The sequence below is a fragment of the Manacus vitellinus genome, unplaced genomic scaffold (genome assembly GCF_001715985.3).
Source record: "Manacus vitellinus isolate BGI_N305 unplaced genomic scaffold, ASM171598v3 scaffold_8_pilon, whole genome shotgun sequence".
NCBI lineage: Eukaryota > Metazoa > Chordata > Aves > Passeriformes > Pipridae > Manacus > Manacus vitellinus.
In genome coordinates, this window is record NW_021940864.1 from 19777987 (window position 1) to 19794142 (window position 16156).

General features: G+C 36.7%; 1 protein-coding gene across 1 annotated transcript in view; it reads right to left on the bottom strand.

The window, feature by feature from the left end:
• The window catches only part of LTBP1 (latent transforming growth factor beta binding protein 1), a 190371-nt gene that overhangs the window by 51878 nt on the left and 122337 nt on the right, over positions 1-16156 (bottom strand). Inside the window, exons 11-19 of the mRNA XM_018085320.2 lie at positions 13937-14170; positions 13033-13055; positions 11944-12046; positions 11250-11348; positions 10513-10638; positions 9254-9379; positions 8429-8551; positions 5675-5794; positions 1461-1583 (exon numbers count right to left, since the gene is read on the bottom strand). Coding sequence (XP_017940809.2) covers positions 1461-1583; positions 5675-5794; positions 8429-8551; positions 9254-9379; positions 10513-10638; positions 11250-11348; positions 11944-12046; positions 13033-13055; positions 13937-14170 — 1077 coding nt within the window. The remainder of the gene's footprint in view (positions 1-1460; positions 1584-5674; positions 5795-8428; positions 8552-9253; positions 9380-10512; positions 10639-11249; positions 11349-11943; positions 12047-13032; positions 13056-13936; positions 14171-16156) is intronic.

Consider the following 16156-nt stretch of genomic DNA (forward strand, 5'->3'; position numbering starts at 1 on the left):
CTGAGTTAACAGATGGAATTGAATACCAAAGTTAAATTTTCCTATGGAAAACTCAAAGTATTGGCAGGGAGTGGCACTTTGAATTCAGAACATAGCACATGTCTTGTTTGAGCTAGGAAGCTTGTTTTCCCTCCATTATTTATAAAATCTTCATTAAGAACCCATAATTAAATTGATATGGTATGTTCTTAGTCACTTCTAGCATTTAGGCATGGCTGAGTGTCTTTCTGAAAATCACTCAATGAGGTTTTTCAGGTCTCTGTTATGGCTATGTAGTCTGACCTCTTAAGTAATGGTCCTTTACAACCACAGAAGTTTAGAATTTAAGGATCATTGAAAGCTGTGGGGCTGCATGAAGCATCTGGGCATGTGTACGGGTCCTTACTTCGGAAGGGTGCACTTTAAGAGAACAGTCTGCACATGCCAGCTCAGTTTGGCAAGGGCTCTTTTCCATGAAAGGCTCAGAGGAAGCAGTCAAATTTTGTCTACATATTTTCCCCAAGACCAGTCTGCTGTACGTCCAGAACAGCACATTTAACTCACTCAAGACACATAACTTATACTGATGTTTTGTTTCAAACTTCCCGACAAATTTACATGAATGATCATTTAGTTTTATTGTAATATTTTTAGCACTCAGAAGTCTGCAAGTGTTGGTGCTGTACAGAGACAGGGTGAGGGAAAGGGAAAAGAAGAAAACACAGCATCTGACAAGAAACATAGAGGTTTCTGTGTGCTTCCACAGCCTGGAGACACTGTCCCAGATCTTCACCATTAGGGAGAAGTTTCGAGTCCCCTCTCCTTAAGGAGAGAAATATTCATACCTCCTGTACACACGCTAGGCTCTCTCTCAGACTACTTCACTCCAACATCAGACCTAATTTTGTTCCACTGGGGCAGTCCCAATGGGAATTTTAGACATGGAAGAAATGTGGAAACTGACACTTTGGTGGTACAGGTACTGTTCTTAGAAATATGACACCAAATTCTCTCTCTCACAATGTACCCCTGGAATTGTAGTGACACCAATGCAAGCAGCAGCTCAGTGTTAACTAACGCTGCTGAGTTTCAAAAGGAAGCACTCTAGGTTTTTTGATTCCACTCACCCTCATTGAAGAAAACAAAAGATAAATAGAAAGAAAAGCAATTAAGGCAGCAAAAGCCACTGTCCCCAAACCTCCAAAATGCCAGATATGCCAAGGGTTTTGCAGAAATTTCAATTTAGCAACATAAATATTACTACATGTTCTTGATTGGCTTTATAACACGTCAAAATCTACAATGTGATCATGGAAGCCATAAAATGGAAATACATATTCTTATATTTTGGAGTTTTTAGCATTGGTGTAGTACATTTGGTGTTTCTCCATTAAAAGGAAGATGAAAAAAAAAAAAAAGATGAAAAACATTATCTAAAAGGTAAGCGCAATCTTATGAATTTTGATCATATTATTTCCTACCTTCACACTGATCCTTTGATGCAGAGAGTTTGAAACCCTGACCACAAATACATCTGAAAGATCCCTCGAGATTTTCACAATGTCCATTTGTGCAGAGATTGCCATACTGACATTCATTTATATCTGTGAAAAGAAAGAAAGCACAAGTATAAAATTATCTTGGGTACAACCACCTTTCAGTTGATCTTGGGAATTTATTCAAATTCTGCCATAAGCATGGCTATAATTCCTGAGGAATTTCAATGGGATTTCTGCACTTTATTCAGGTCCCTTTGTAAGGCTAATCTACATATGCAACAAAGAACTCCACAGGATTATAAAAAAATCTTCCCAGTCACAAGCCATCCTTTATTTAGAAGGAATTGAATGAAACTTTTTTTCTATAAGCTATCCCATAGATACCTACTTTCATCATTCTTTGAAAGAAGGGTATTAACTAGATGGGCCACTTTCCTTAGCCAACATGAAAACTGCTATGTTACTATTTAAGAATAATTTTCAAGAATTCCTTCTGAATGCAATTTGTATAAATCAACAAAATAGAAATCAGGTATAGAAATAAATGAAATATTTTGTTATAAATGCAGCTAGAATTAATTCTGTATTCTAAAATAACAATTACTGTCTTTTTCCTAGCAGTGGTTTTCACTTAAAAAAATAAAAGTTTAATTTTCAAATTTCATTTATTTATTTTGGGGGTATAGTCAACAGCAAGCATGTGTCCCTGTTTGTATGGAAAAAGCTGTATTTTTTTAGCTTCACTGATGCAGAAAAAGAACTACATTTTGTGTGCTTTTATGTGCCAGAAATCATATTACTCCTAATTATCCTGTCTTTTACCACCAGAAAGCACACAAACCTCATCAACATAAAAGCCAGCAGATTGTTTGAAGCACTTGAGATATTTAGGCAGCTGTATCACAGGGAAAGCTGGAAAAAGATTAGACATCTTTAAATCATCGTCATAGCTCTTATTAGCTATTGTGAATATGTGCAATAACTATTTTCTTCATATGTATTTATCACTCAAGGTTCGTTACAAGCTCCTGTACCATCTGACTTTGACAAAGCCCATCTTTCCCCAGACACAAAAAAAATCACCATTATCATCCATATTTCAAATGACCTACAGTTCTTGTTTCCTCACTTAAGTCTCTAACTCTGTAAATAAGATTTCCTCCTGCCAAGAAGATGAAGTGGCATCCTCCCAGAAACAACAGCACAGATTCACAGGTGCTCTGCTGTGGCAGTTCAGTAGGTGTTACCTTTCTTCAAGGCTAATTTGTCAGATCCCTACTGCTGCAAAATGTGCCTGCTCTACAAAACATGACCTTTGCTCTTAACATATATAATCAATGCTCTAATTGAAGAATCTGTTAAAAGGCACAGAGCCTAATTCAGCAGTCAAGCACACAAAGTTCACGCTGAACAACAAACCTGCTTCTTACACATTCATTTTCATTTATTTATCTCCAATCTGCTCGAAAAAGAAACCTGTAATGCTATCTCTGATTTTTGGATGGGACTCGAAGATCAAGAGGCTTCCCCATAATACCAGCAGAAAAAAAGGAACAGAATCTAAATCTTCTAAGATGAAATCCAGACCTGTAACTGATTCTATTGAAGCTCCTTACAGTATGGCTAAAGGTACATGGATTAGCCCCACTGACCTGTGTGTTACTGTTGATATCTTCTAATGGAGTCCTTAAAGCTGTACAAGCTGAATATTGATAGTTAACCACAGAGCTCTAAAATCCACCACAATGACAAACATGAGGCGATCTAGAGAGCTTTGTCAATCTATTTTTTTAATTTGTTCATCATCACACAGAAGTGTGCTCTAGATACATTATGATACATGAATTTATTTGAATGTGCAAATGTAGAGAGAAAAAAATAAATCAGTGATTGGAAGTAAGCTTAAAAACCAATTATTTCAAATAGTCCCATGTACAACACAAATGCATTGTAAGATCTGGGACAGTGGCAATTTCAAGACAATGAGGAGGCAAGGTCTGCAGGTGTCACTTTTTAATTCCAATATGCATTGGGTATTCCCATCTCAACTCCAACTGAATGTATTCTACCCAAGTTTGAAGCAAACTGATTGGCTTGCCTTAATGAAGCAAAAGTGGCTATGTTCCTGGCTTTAAACCCTGGAAAATTACAATGTAAATGGCATCAAAGAACTGTAGAATTGTTACAGCAGATTTTCTATGGCATAAAGTGCAAGCAGAGGAATGAAGTGAGGTAAAAAAAATACAGCATTGGGGAAAACCAGCAGAGCTGCGACTGACCTAAATTAACAAGAGAAACAAATGAATTTATGGAAAAATGGACTTACATATCCTTCACAGATAATGGGAAATATTTTCCTTTCTAGTGTATTTAAGCTGTACAATATTGCAGAGCTACAGATTTAAGACAAACTGTCTGCATTACATTTTCTGAAATGTGTATGGCTCATTTCCAATATGATGTAAGTCTAGGATAAACAAAAAATCAACTGATCACATCATTAATGAAGTGAGTGAGGATGTCTAGGCTTAGAACATTTCATAAAACAAATGAAAAAAGGGAAACTACATGCAGTAATACAAGTAAAAAAGTTTCAGTAACTTGGAACCAAGACATGACTTAGTTCTGTTTGTAAATCTGAGTAAAGCAATGACTTCTCTCATTTTGCTCCTACTAACCTGGTTAGCAAGAATGAAGCAAGTGAAAGTTAGGCCATGGCATCTTCAACCAGGCTATTTTTATAAATAGGTACGGAAATCAAGCTTGATATTGAGAAAGAATGCAGAATTAAGCAAACATTTTTGCAAAAAAGGAGTTAATTAAGAGGGAACTGTTCTAACAGAGTACATGTGCCACACTCTTCGCAAGGGCAGCAGGGATCCAGGCAGGTGGGAAGGAACAAAACAAAGATGAGTGTGGAGTAATCTGTGCTAAGTGAAGCCCATTAATTTGTTGTAAACATTTCATATCTTGCTACAACTCCACTGAAATTGATGAAATTACCTGAGAAATACATTCCTCCACAGCAAATCACATTACAAGACCAAATATGCGGCTATGACATGGCAGATTTGTTCAGATAGTATGCCTTCTTTAGAAAACACAGTGGTTGAAAAAGATGTATTCTGTACAGCAAAAACTTGTGGTGAGGATCTGACAGCCACACCATGCATTTTTCAGATGCTTCACTGTAACCTGGCTCTAGCACATTTGCAGGTGAAACACAGCAGGTGCCCATCCTCCAGAGCTATTTCAACCAATGCTCTTAGACTGCTTTGTGAACTGAACCAAATCACAGCAACTAGGAGCCATTAGGAAATAAGCTATGGAATTACACTGACAATCTGACGTACAGCAATAATGCAAACACTCCCTATATGTATGATATTGTACACCTGTTCAGGTACCCTGCTTATTCCAACTATCACAAATTATAGGGCATGTACTACACGAAGTTGTCAGGAGTACTCACAACAGACAGCAGATCCTACACAACTGATGTTAAATTTAAGTTTCTGGTAGTACCCCAAAAAGTGGCATTCAAAATCCAAAAGATTATTTCTTTCTGTCCAATGGATTAATTTCCTCTTTCTTACCTTTATCTCAAATAGCCAAAATTGATTTGAAAAAAATTAAAAATCTAACATTTAAAAACAAATCAACAAAAGTAAAATGTGAGAAATCTGTCCTAAAATCCTAACCTGAAGTGAGACAAGGTGCTTTAAGATATGCTAATATTTTGCTGGACATACAGATAACTAAGAAGTTTCATTAATGTGCTTTGTGAGCAAAGTCCCATATCCTGTTGAAAAATCTGCTAGTCACATTGATGTGTTAGCATTCACATGCTTTTCCGTTTGCTAATACCAAACAACAGCCTACTAGTATTTCACTGATAGTAATCCCCTTTTGGTTCCATATTTGCTATTTCAAGAATTTTGTTTTGTAGTTACAATTATATTGTTTGTATTCTAGATTCAGTGTTCATTTATCTACAGTAAAACACAATTTCCTCATACATACTGTGTCTGAGAAGATAAAGTAATTTCAAAAATCTCCTATTTTCAATTATTATTGAATGAAATGGGGACCCAGGGCACAGTGCTGTCATCAGGTTGTAGCACTGATGGAATATGAAATACAGCACCTCAGAACAGATGACAGATGACTGGAGAAACAAAGAGTACTAAACATACCATGGCACTGTCCATTCCAGCCCCTGAATCCCACTCTGCAAGGAATGCACTGGTAAGAGCCAGGAGCGTTAAGGCACTGTGTATCTGGACAAGTAGTTGGAGTCAGGCATTCATCAATGTCTTCAAAAGAGAAGATAAAAGGAAATACTGGTCAAAGCTGTAACAGAACACTGAACTACTGTTATTCTGTTATTGGTTATTCTGAGACTGCTCCTGTTATATTAATGCATTGTAAAGAGTTGCTTACTTCATCTATTAGAGACACAGGAAAGTACAAGTTCACACAGATTTGTACCAGTGAAGGGGCATCTCTGAGAAATATATTAGGTCATAGTACACGCAACTGAAACTGAATTTTCTCTTATACTACAAAACTTTGGTAGGCCTTCCAGAATATACAGCACATCAGATTTCTGGCTTAGGTAAGAATAACTTTGCTTATGTCACTCCTTTATTAAAGTGCCCTGAGGTTCTTCCTATAGTCAGACTTCGAAAGTTCATTGCAACAACAATAAAAATTGTAACTTTGGCTTCTAAAAGTCAAGTGGAATTTTGTATTCTCCATTGCTCCATAGTTATGCAGCATGTAAGTATTATGTGGACTAAGAATTTAACTGTGTGAATGATAATTAAACACGTTTACAGGGAGGAAGAAGTTAATTGTGTCTGACAGAAGGCACAAGCCACACCACTGCAGCTGGCTGTGTTTAGGGTAACAGAGAGACTGTTTACCCACAGGTCCTAGTTTACCCACAACAAGAGATAGGTCCTGAAAAAGTCACAGAACTCATTATCTAGGCTCTGAGCAAGAATTTCTTATCCTGCACCAAAGAAACCCATAATACATACAATAATACATACGCAATCTAAAGGAGACTGCATACAAAAAATGACATTTGAAAACAACTTGCTGTCAAGTGACCAACAATCAGAAGATGGTGGAATTAACACTGTGTGGGCAGTCTCACTGCAGTCTGCTCCCATGCATGAGTATCATTTTATAATATGATCTTTAATTACACAATAATTATAACCCTTCCCACCAAACACTTGCTTCATGCAGTGCACAGAACTAATTAAATTGTTAAAGTCACCTCTAAACCCAGTTTCCTAAGGTCCCACTTCTTTCCTTCTCCAGGCCTAACAGGTTTGTCTTCTGCAATTAAGGACTGCTACTCCAGCACGTACCATAGAGGGTAATTCACTCCTAGTTTTGAGAACTAGCTCACAGAAGTCAAGTAGCCTCCAATACTTGTAATTTAACTAGACAAGGCTATAGACCCCAGAGGATTTAACAACTCAGCTCTGAACAACTCATTGGATGTGCACAAATCACAATTTTTCATAGAATCGTGATTGTCCAGCTGAGAATACTTTCTCATAAAAACAGCAACAGGCCTCTTCAGCCACTACACTGCAGACCTGCAAAAGTTTCTCAGTGAAAGTGCTGTGAGATTTTTTTTTTAATTAATTAACAAAAACATCCACTTCTGCTGTAACCTGTTCTCAGAACTGTCTGGACTGTGTGAGTACAACTTGAGGGTAGAATGAAGATGGAGTAAGGAAGCGTAAGTGAACTGTGTGTGTTGTCTGCAGTTTGGAGGATTCTTGCCTTTGTTTTTGAAGTGTGGAGAAGGTGGAAAGGAGTTATTTGTGGAATCTGAAGTCTGTCAGTAGGGTGACTATACTGTGAAGGTGTAATGATATGGTGTAACGGTTCCCCAAATGTGTCATTTCCTTGGTTTGATGGATCTAGTGTAGGAGGGTTTTTCCCTTAAGGAACCTTAAACAACTTTCAACAGAGAATTTGGTTTCAGAAATTACATATTGTTAAGTTAAATTATAGAGGACTACCACCACACTACTTAAAATACAAGCTAATAACAAATTTGACGTACTGTAATATTCTGATTTCTAGCCTATTTTAATCACAGATTCCCTACTCACAGAGAACATTTGCAAAGACTAGTTGTAAGAGTGGAGCATGAGAAACATTTAAATAAATAAAAAATAGAAAGAGGAATCTTTCAGCAATGCTCAGAGCAGCAAATATATCCATGGTAGCTCTAAGTTGCTTATTTGCTAGGCAACCTGACACGTTAGCAATTTTATTCTGTCCTATGTAACTGAGACTAAAGCATGAACAAAACTATGTTTAAAATGAAATGACCGGTTGTGGCATTAAGTTCACAATTCAAGTTGAAAATGAAAAAAAAACAGGAAAAAAGGTAAAAATATCACACTAAAAAATAATGTGAAGTTTTAAGTCAGATGTTCTAGGATCTCTTGCAACATGAAATAGTTGCAAGATATAGATATTAAAAATTCAACTTATCATTTGTTACCTGTTATAATATAGGAAAAGTTGTAACTTTTTTTTAACAGAAACTTGGTAAAGTATGCAGGGAAGGACTAACAATAAAGTTAAGTAATTCCATGGTGAGAGCCATTAACATAGCTGCCCCAAGATGGTCCTGTCTATAGTGGGGGAACTGCTTTGCATCATCTTAAATCTAAATAACAGGAATTGAATTGCAGTTCCAGACATCAAATAACAACAAAGATTGAAGAGTACCCACAAAGGCTTCTTGTTTAAGATTGTACCCCCTGAGAATTGTCCCTCTGTTAAGCCTCCATTGAACAGCAGGGAATGTTAATCATTCCAAACAGTAGTAACATTTGGCATTGTTTTTGTGCTCTCAATAAATGGCAATTTTACTTCACCATCACTCCTGGTGAAGAGTTCAAACATACCTTCACATTCCCCTCTCCTGTTCATTTGGTATCCACTATCACAATATTCACATCTATATGAGCCAAGAGTGTTTATACAAAAGCCTTCTCCACAAGTATGAGGTCTTGAACATTCATCAAAATCTGCAGATGACAGAGAGAACAGAAACTGCTTCACCAGGAAATTACTGAATGCTTGTGTCTCTTCTAAACTCTGCTTTAATTAAACATTTAAGTAAGTTTGGCTTTTTGAAGCTCTTTGCAAGCCACAACCCCACAGTTGTTCTTACAGAGCAGTTCAGTCTGTACCTCACAGCTCGGAAACACAAAGAGAACGAGTCCAAGAAACAACCAGGCTATAGGAATGAGGACTATGAGCAGCCCTGTGGTTGCAAACACAATGTGTGTTGCTGTGTATATTGTGCCCAAGACAGCGCTAACCTGAGGATGACCACAGCCAATTCAGGTTGTTTGTGTTGCTTTGTGAAGTCCATGGATGTTTGCAGCTATATTTAAAAATATGGTTTGTCACAGCTGCTAGTTATTGAAGGAGATTTTTCACAACAGAAAATATTTTACTAAATGGTAATTTTCCTAAACCAGGACGATACTAAACAAATTCTTGTTTTTCAACAACTAAACATTTTGAAAAGTAATAAGAGCTACTTAAGTGATTGAAGCTACTACCTCTCTTGGTGACAGACAGTTAAAAACACTTGCAGGCATCAGTCCAGTACCAGTGGCACTGAGGTAAAAAAAACTGAAAAGGGGACTTTAGTGGGGTTTAGATAAGCTTCTTGATTAATTTTTGTATTTTTATTTTCTATAAAGAAGACCAGTAATTACCAACACAGTCGGTTCCATCTTCACTGGCCATAAATCCAGCTTGGCAAATACATAGGAAACTTCCTTCTGTATTTTCACAGCGTCCAAGGGAACAGAGATGGGGTGCCTGATTGCACTCATTAATATCTACAAAAGAAATGAAAACATAAGACTGTAGAATAACTTACTTAGTTGTGATTCTTTTTCTGCATTCTATGCCATGCATTTGAAAAGACCGACCTTGTAATTATTTTAACTACTTGAAAAAGTCTATGTTTTCCCTCAGAGATGCAAAAAAGATGCATTAAATAGTTTCGGTTGGAGAAGAATGCTCTTATTGGCTTGACTATAAGAATATTGCATTGGCCTGAAGAACGTGACATGATTACTGTTCAAATCACTACACTGTGTGCAACACAGTTCCAGTTTAATGTTCCAAGCCACAAGCATGGAACATTAAAACAATTTGGACGAAATAAAGGGATTGTAAGTTGTTATTTGGCTGTGTTGTGTAAATTACCTTTTAATACTGTATTTGCACCTGATGGCATGTGTTACAGCATGAAATTACTGAGCTTTGGTGGCATGAAAAGTTGATAGTATATCATCTGGCAACATGATATAATACACTTTTTCTGATCCAAGTTACAGACGAACCAGTATACTCTGAATAAAGAAAAGATACTGATACAGCTGCTTCCAGATCTGAAATGGCTCATGTAGAGCCTCTGTTCCAGAATTTACTAGCTTAGAAGGGGATGAAGACTCCACTTTTCAGATCTCCTATTGTGCTTCTTCAATGTTTATGATACACTTTCTCTTTTCAGCAGCAGGCTGAAAGGAATGACCTAACAAAATGCCTGGATTTAATCCAGCTGCAGAGCAGAGCTGATAGCTGGGTAGATCATTCTGAGAAATAGGCACCAATTAATTTTTTCTCCAAAGAGAAGTGTATTTCTTCCTAGCAGTCTGACATTTTAGATACCTGATATAAAGCTGAGAGGAGATGGTTTGCCTAATCAGTTTTTCTCTCATGTCACAATAGGAAAGGTTTTCATTCCATTTAATTAAATTCATGTTCATTTCTGAGCAGCTGGAAGGCTATATTAGAGAGTACCTGGCAAATTTTATTTGACATAAAAAACTAGTTCGAACTTTGGAAGCATTCAGTAGAGGAAGGAACTCCTGACTGCTCTGTAGATATTTGCCCTGACAAGATTCTACATCTCAAGCATTTCACAGCATGGTTATTTCAGATTTTTGAAAGCATCATTTCATACCAGAGCACTTTGTCTGCTGATCATTAAGTTTGTACCCCTCGTAGCAGATGCAAGTGTATCCCACAGGCAAATTAACACAGTGTCCTGCTCCACAGATATCAGGATTAACTGTACATTCGTTGATTTCTAAGCAAACAAAAAGAAGTCTCACGTTAAACTCTCCACATAGTTCAGTAAGTGCACAATATTCATGTCTTTTGGACATGACATATATGTCTTTTGACATATAGATGTACACAAGGCAACTAACACATCAGAAAAAGGAGAAGCACAAACATCAAAAGAACATTTAAAAATACATCTTACAGTAACTCCTCATCTGCTGTCTGTAGAACATGCTGATCTACATCCCATGAGGTCTACATCCTTTAATGAACATGATCATGTATATACTTCATGAACATATGTGCAGAATATCTAATGACCTGACTTGTATCCAAGAAGTATGTATTTACTTCTGGACTTCCCTTGCAGATCATGTAATCTGAGGTGGAATTATTAATTTTACCTTCTATGGGGGCACAAAAATGGCAGGTACATCCTGGGAGGGCCCAGTCCTGGCTCTATTGACAGTACCCTCATTGCTGTGCTGTTCTGTACTTTCTCTCAAGAGTATTCCTTTGTGTTCTACAGCCACATTCTCTTCACTATGGTAATTCAGCAATACCACAGAACAGAAGTGTCAGGAGCTCATTCACTTCTTAATTTATTTTAGTTCTAAAAAGGAAGTACAATACCTGTAACTTGAGTAGGTGCGATAACTTGACTTGCACTTGAAGTAGAGACTTCAGGAGCAACTTCAACAGGCAAAGGAGGGGATGTTTTCTCAATCACTACTGTGTGACATGGAATGGAAATCAATCACATCCAAGAAAACCACCTTAAAGCATTTGAAAACCCCCACCCCTTAAAGAATTCACACATGATACTGAATGAGCCAGACATTATGGAGATTTTAATTTGTTTATTCTGCTTTGATCTGGAGTAGAAAAAAACCGGTATAATTTGGTTTCTCATCATTCTGCTGCTTGTGAAAAAAACCCCCGAGGTGCTAAAGAAAGCAAACATAGTCATAAAACTTTTGCAGCAAAAGTTAAGCATAAATCTATGAGGAGGCACCTAACTACAGTTTCCCCTTGAAAGGGGTATAAGGTTTCACCTCTGCTGACACTGAAATTCTCATGTACATAATCCAAGATATCACTTTTGCTTAAAATTTGTCTTTGTCACCTAACAAGTCACCTAGCCAATACCAACCTCTATTCCATTCTTCCCACTTCTTCTTCCATGATTTATTTTTTTTATAATGGAGAAATTGCTTCTGAAGCTTCAATCAATTTTTCATTAACCTCTATTACAATTGCTACTTCACCATTCTTTGAAGAACTGTAAGCACTCTCTCATACTGAAAGAAAAGTCAAAATAAGTTACCTGGAAACTGTGGATGTAGGTTAATTGTTGAAATTCCAGGAGAAAGCTGAGGCTGCCCAGGCTCTAGATAAGGCTGCTTTTCTTGATCAAGGGAAGCTAATTCCTGGAAGAATGATTAAAAAAATAACATTCTGAAAACATTCCCTTAATTCATCTATCATAACAATCTACAAACTCCTGGCTTGAGAAACTGCTAACATTCTCATGAGTGGCTTTTGAGAGCAGATCATTAATCACCACCAATTTAAACCTGAAAGAACTTCGAATACTCTGTTTATACAATAGCATACAATTTAACATTGATTTTATTTGAAGCAGCCATTTCACGGAGCTTCTTTGGCTTTGTCCCTCCATAATTCGCTCATTCTCTGGTCTTTATTCACTTAGAGTAGCATTTAATTGCAGTTCAGCACCACAGAAAAGTATACAATCACATCTAAGTCTCTGACCACTGTGAAAGGTTCTCTCTTATCTGTTGCACCAATCATCTTATTTTCATAGAAATGTTAGATGCTTGTAAATCTTTAGGAAAATAAATGAAGTACAGTTGCAGCTATTCACAACAAATCCCATTATCTTCAGCATAGAGAACCTGAAACCTCCAGAATGGAGGACTTAACACATATACACTCGCTCTTCTCCACTGAATACACAGGAACCCTAAAAAAACCAGCTTAGGCACTAATACAAGTCTCATAAGCAGTTCTCACAAATGCTTCTCAAAGCTTCACACTATTTCTCTCTGATTCATTTTCTCTAACTGTCAGTATCTGTGTCTTTTCTTCATATTGCCTGCATTTTTCATTATCCTCTTTAAAATACAGTCTCCAGAATGGGACAGAACAATATATACTAGACCCTCCACCAAATGCCTTTAAGATAGGTTAAAGTAATCTCTTTCCTGTACCTCACTACCTGCCTGTTGTATATAATAATAACATGAGCTCTTTTTGCCTCAGGGTTTGCATAGTAAGTCCACAGTGAGTTGTTTGTTCATCACAAATCCTAAATCCTTTCAGAGTTATCCGTATCATATCTTGTACACATGGTCTGCATTTTAATTCCTAGATAAATTACATCACGTTTTACCTGATCAGGAGCTGCAGTTGCCACTAAAACCAGAAAGAAAAAGGAAAATTAATCAGTTTTCACAAAAACATTTACTTATGTATTTTATCACATTTGAAGGTGGTTGTTGCCATCGCAAAAAAATTTCAGGCTCTAACTTCATTCCAACACAGTGCAAACTTGAAGTAATGTTCCTGAAGCAAGTGTACAAATTAACCTGAACCAGAATAAGATTCTACACACTGTCCAATACTTATTTACTCAGTATTCAGCTGCCTTGTAGGTTTCTCAATTGTTTACCCGTTTCCTTAGAAAACAATCTGACAAACTCACAGGTTATTAACTCACTGATTCAACTTTTTCAATTCCTTCAAAGGAATATCAACATCTGGAAATATTTCCAAGGTAAATTAATATAATAATGATATATAATTTATCATTAACAAATTTGCAAGGATTTATTGTAAAAAAAAATCAAGTTTTAAATTTTGCCTTTTCTTTAAGCAAGCAAGAATGGTTTGGAGTTCTTTTCCTTCACTAAAGTGACTTTTTTTTTCTGGGAAGGAGCAGTAGGAATTTCATATAAGTTCTTATTTTCCCTTGCAATTTGCCTTTTTTAATTTATCGATATATAATTTTATTTATAAATATTTTTTAAAAGTCTTGCAACATATATGTACTGTTTCTTATCATAAAAATTAATGAGATTAAAGCAGTCTCTCTCTTCATGGTGTTCTCAGCATCTTGTAGGACCTAAAATTTCAGAAGTAAATCATGTAATGCAATACACTCCACGACATGGAACGCTCTGCTGTGGGAAGTGATGCCTCTCTGTCCTGCACTGTATGCAGCTACTACTCAAAGAAACATACCATTGAAGACACATGCACAGAAACATAGAAAGACTAAATTTTCCCACTCTCACCTTCTTGCACAGCCATCTCAGTCTCACTTTTCTGTGAGAAGGTCAGTGCCTCCACTGGCTCTTCCTTTGCTGGGAGAGGTGGAGGAGAAGTACCTTTAGCAACAGGTTGAGTAATCGGGGTCTTGCCAATGACAGGTGGCTGTACTCTAACTGCTGGGTGATGATATAGCTTGTTTCTGTGAGGGCCAGAAACCGTATAACCCATTCCACCAGGGCAGATTTCCTTAAAAGCAGCTAGATTTGGGATGGGAAAATATTCCTTTTAGGAGTCTAAAAGTGCAATATGTTGACATAGTGGAAAATATAATGACTACCACTAATAAATTTCAACTCATATTGTATATACATTTTTACAAAAAACTACTTATAGACAAGCTATGCATTGCATGCTAATATGACTGAGCATTCTCCCAAAAGAATGTTCTGGCTGTTTTTTCTGGGAGGTTTCCACTCCAGTTTACCATCTTTCTTCAGTTATGCTTAATCTATCATTATATCATATTTTTTTTGGTATTAATCCCCTTCAAACAATATATTCTTTCCGAGTATTAATTTAAATATGCAAATTGTCATTATCATCTTTATTGCATAAGGAATGAAGATCATTATTGCTATCATTCTTTTTTTTGCAGAAACCAAAGGAAAAAAGCTCATCACCCTTGTACTAGAGGAGCAGAAGACTATCAACCAGTAAAAACATTGATTCACAGGATCCCATCTGACTACATGAGAGGTCTCATACCAGCCCTGATCCAAATTCCACTGAATTGAAAAAGGCTGGATAAAAACAAGTTTGTGATCACAAAAAAGCCAAATCACCGGTGAAAGAGAGGGGAAATAATCTCATTTATGAAGCTGCTACAGAGAAAAGTAATGAAAGTCAGGCAGCAGCACCTGCTCTGATCTCTGCAGCTGCTCTACATAAATATCAGGGTTTGCAGTCCTACTGGAAGATCAAAATGTAAAAGAAATCCAGGTCAGTCTTCCTCCCCACCAAAGATAATAGCTTTGCTCCTCTCAGGGACAGGGAGATCTTAAGGAGTCTTGAGGGGGCAGTGCTTCATTGTCCTTATTACTCTAGGTTAAGCGACACTTTATGGGATGAAATACTGAACATTTAGTCTTCCATGTGCCCAATGTGATTTCTTACAGCTTCGTAAGAGATGTGTGGAGTGGGGCATGGCTAAGTAAGTTCACAAATTCTGCTTTGAACATATCAGGATTTTAAAATGAATTAGCATTTAAAATAAAACCACGAAGTACTACCTATAGGTACTCCACAGATGAATTCATTAAATTATACATGAAATTGCAGTATGCAGTAATTGTATAATGGGTTCTCATAGTGTCTAAGTAATAGAAAACATGAAGGTTCAACAAACTGATTAAATTCAATGGATCCAGAATGATGAAATACTTTTTGTTGGGATATGCTAATATCAAAACCTTCTACAAAAATGCCCAAATGAGGGTGGGAATTCTGATCAAAGGAGGAAGACAGAGAAAATTTGATGTCTGTCCCTTCAGATGCATACTCAGGTTTTAGGTGAACTTGCCTCAGGTCATATTCTTTCAAATGCAAAATAGAAAAGTGAACCTTATTCTACCACAGCTCTGACAAGTGCTCTCAAAACCTGGCCATACACATCTGGTCTCAGTGTTTGTTTCTTTAGAAGATGATTTACTCTATAAGAATATTTTAGAAGCTATCAGGGAGTGAGATCATGACTTTTAAATTAACATGGGATGCTGCAGTAAATACATTACCCCATTCTGGAGTATCCCACTTTCACACATTTTTCATAGAAAACTCTGAAACATTATGAATTTAACCTGTTACAGAAAGGAACATGTTTTTAAATCATGAAAGTAATCATTAAATGGGAAAAGCTCATCAGAATTTTCTACTCACACATTTTCTCTCCGAAGTCTTTTCATTAAGGAAAAAAAAAATCACTGACACAACCAATTCCATATGATATTCAACGTATTTCTTGTGACTAGAGAGCAGTCAACAAAAGGATATATTCTCTGCTCCATAACATACATAATTGGGCAGGAAGCCTCATGCAATATTGTCATACATGTAAAGCGCCTGCATTTAAATTGTGAGTCATCTCATGAGAATATATTTTTTCTCCATTAAAATCCATAGAAATATTATTTATCTGTAAGTGACTGGAGTTTTAAAATCCTGCTCAGTGATCTAGTGACCCAACG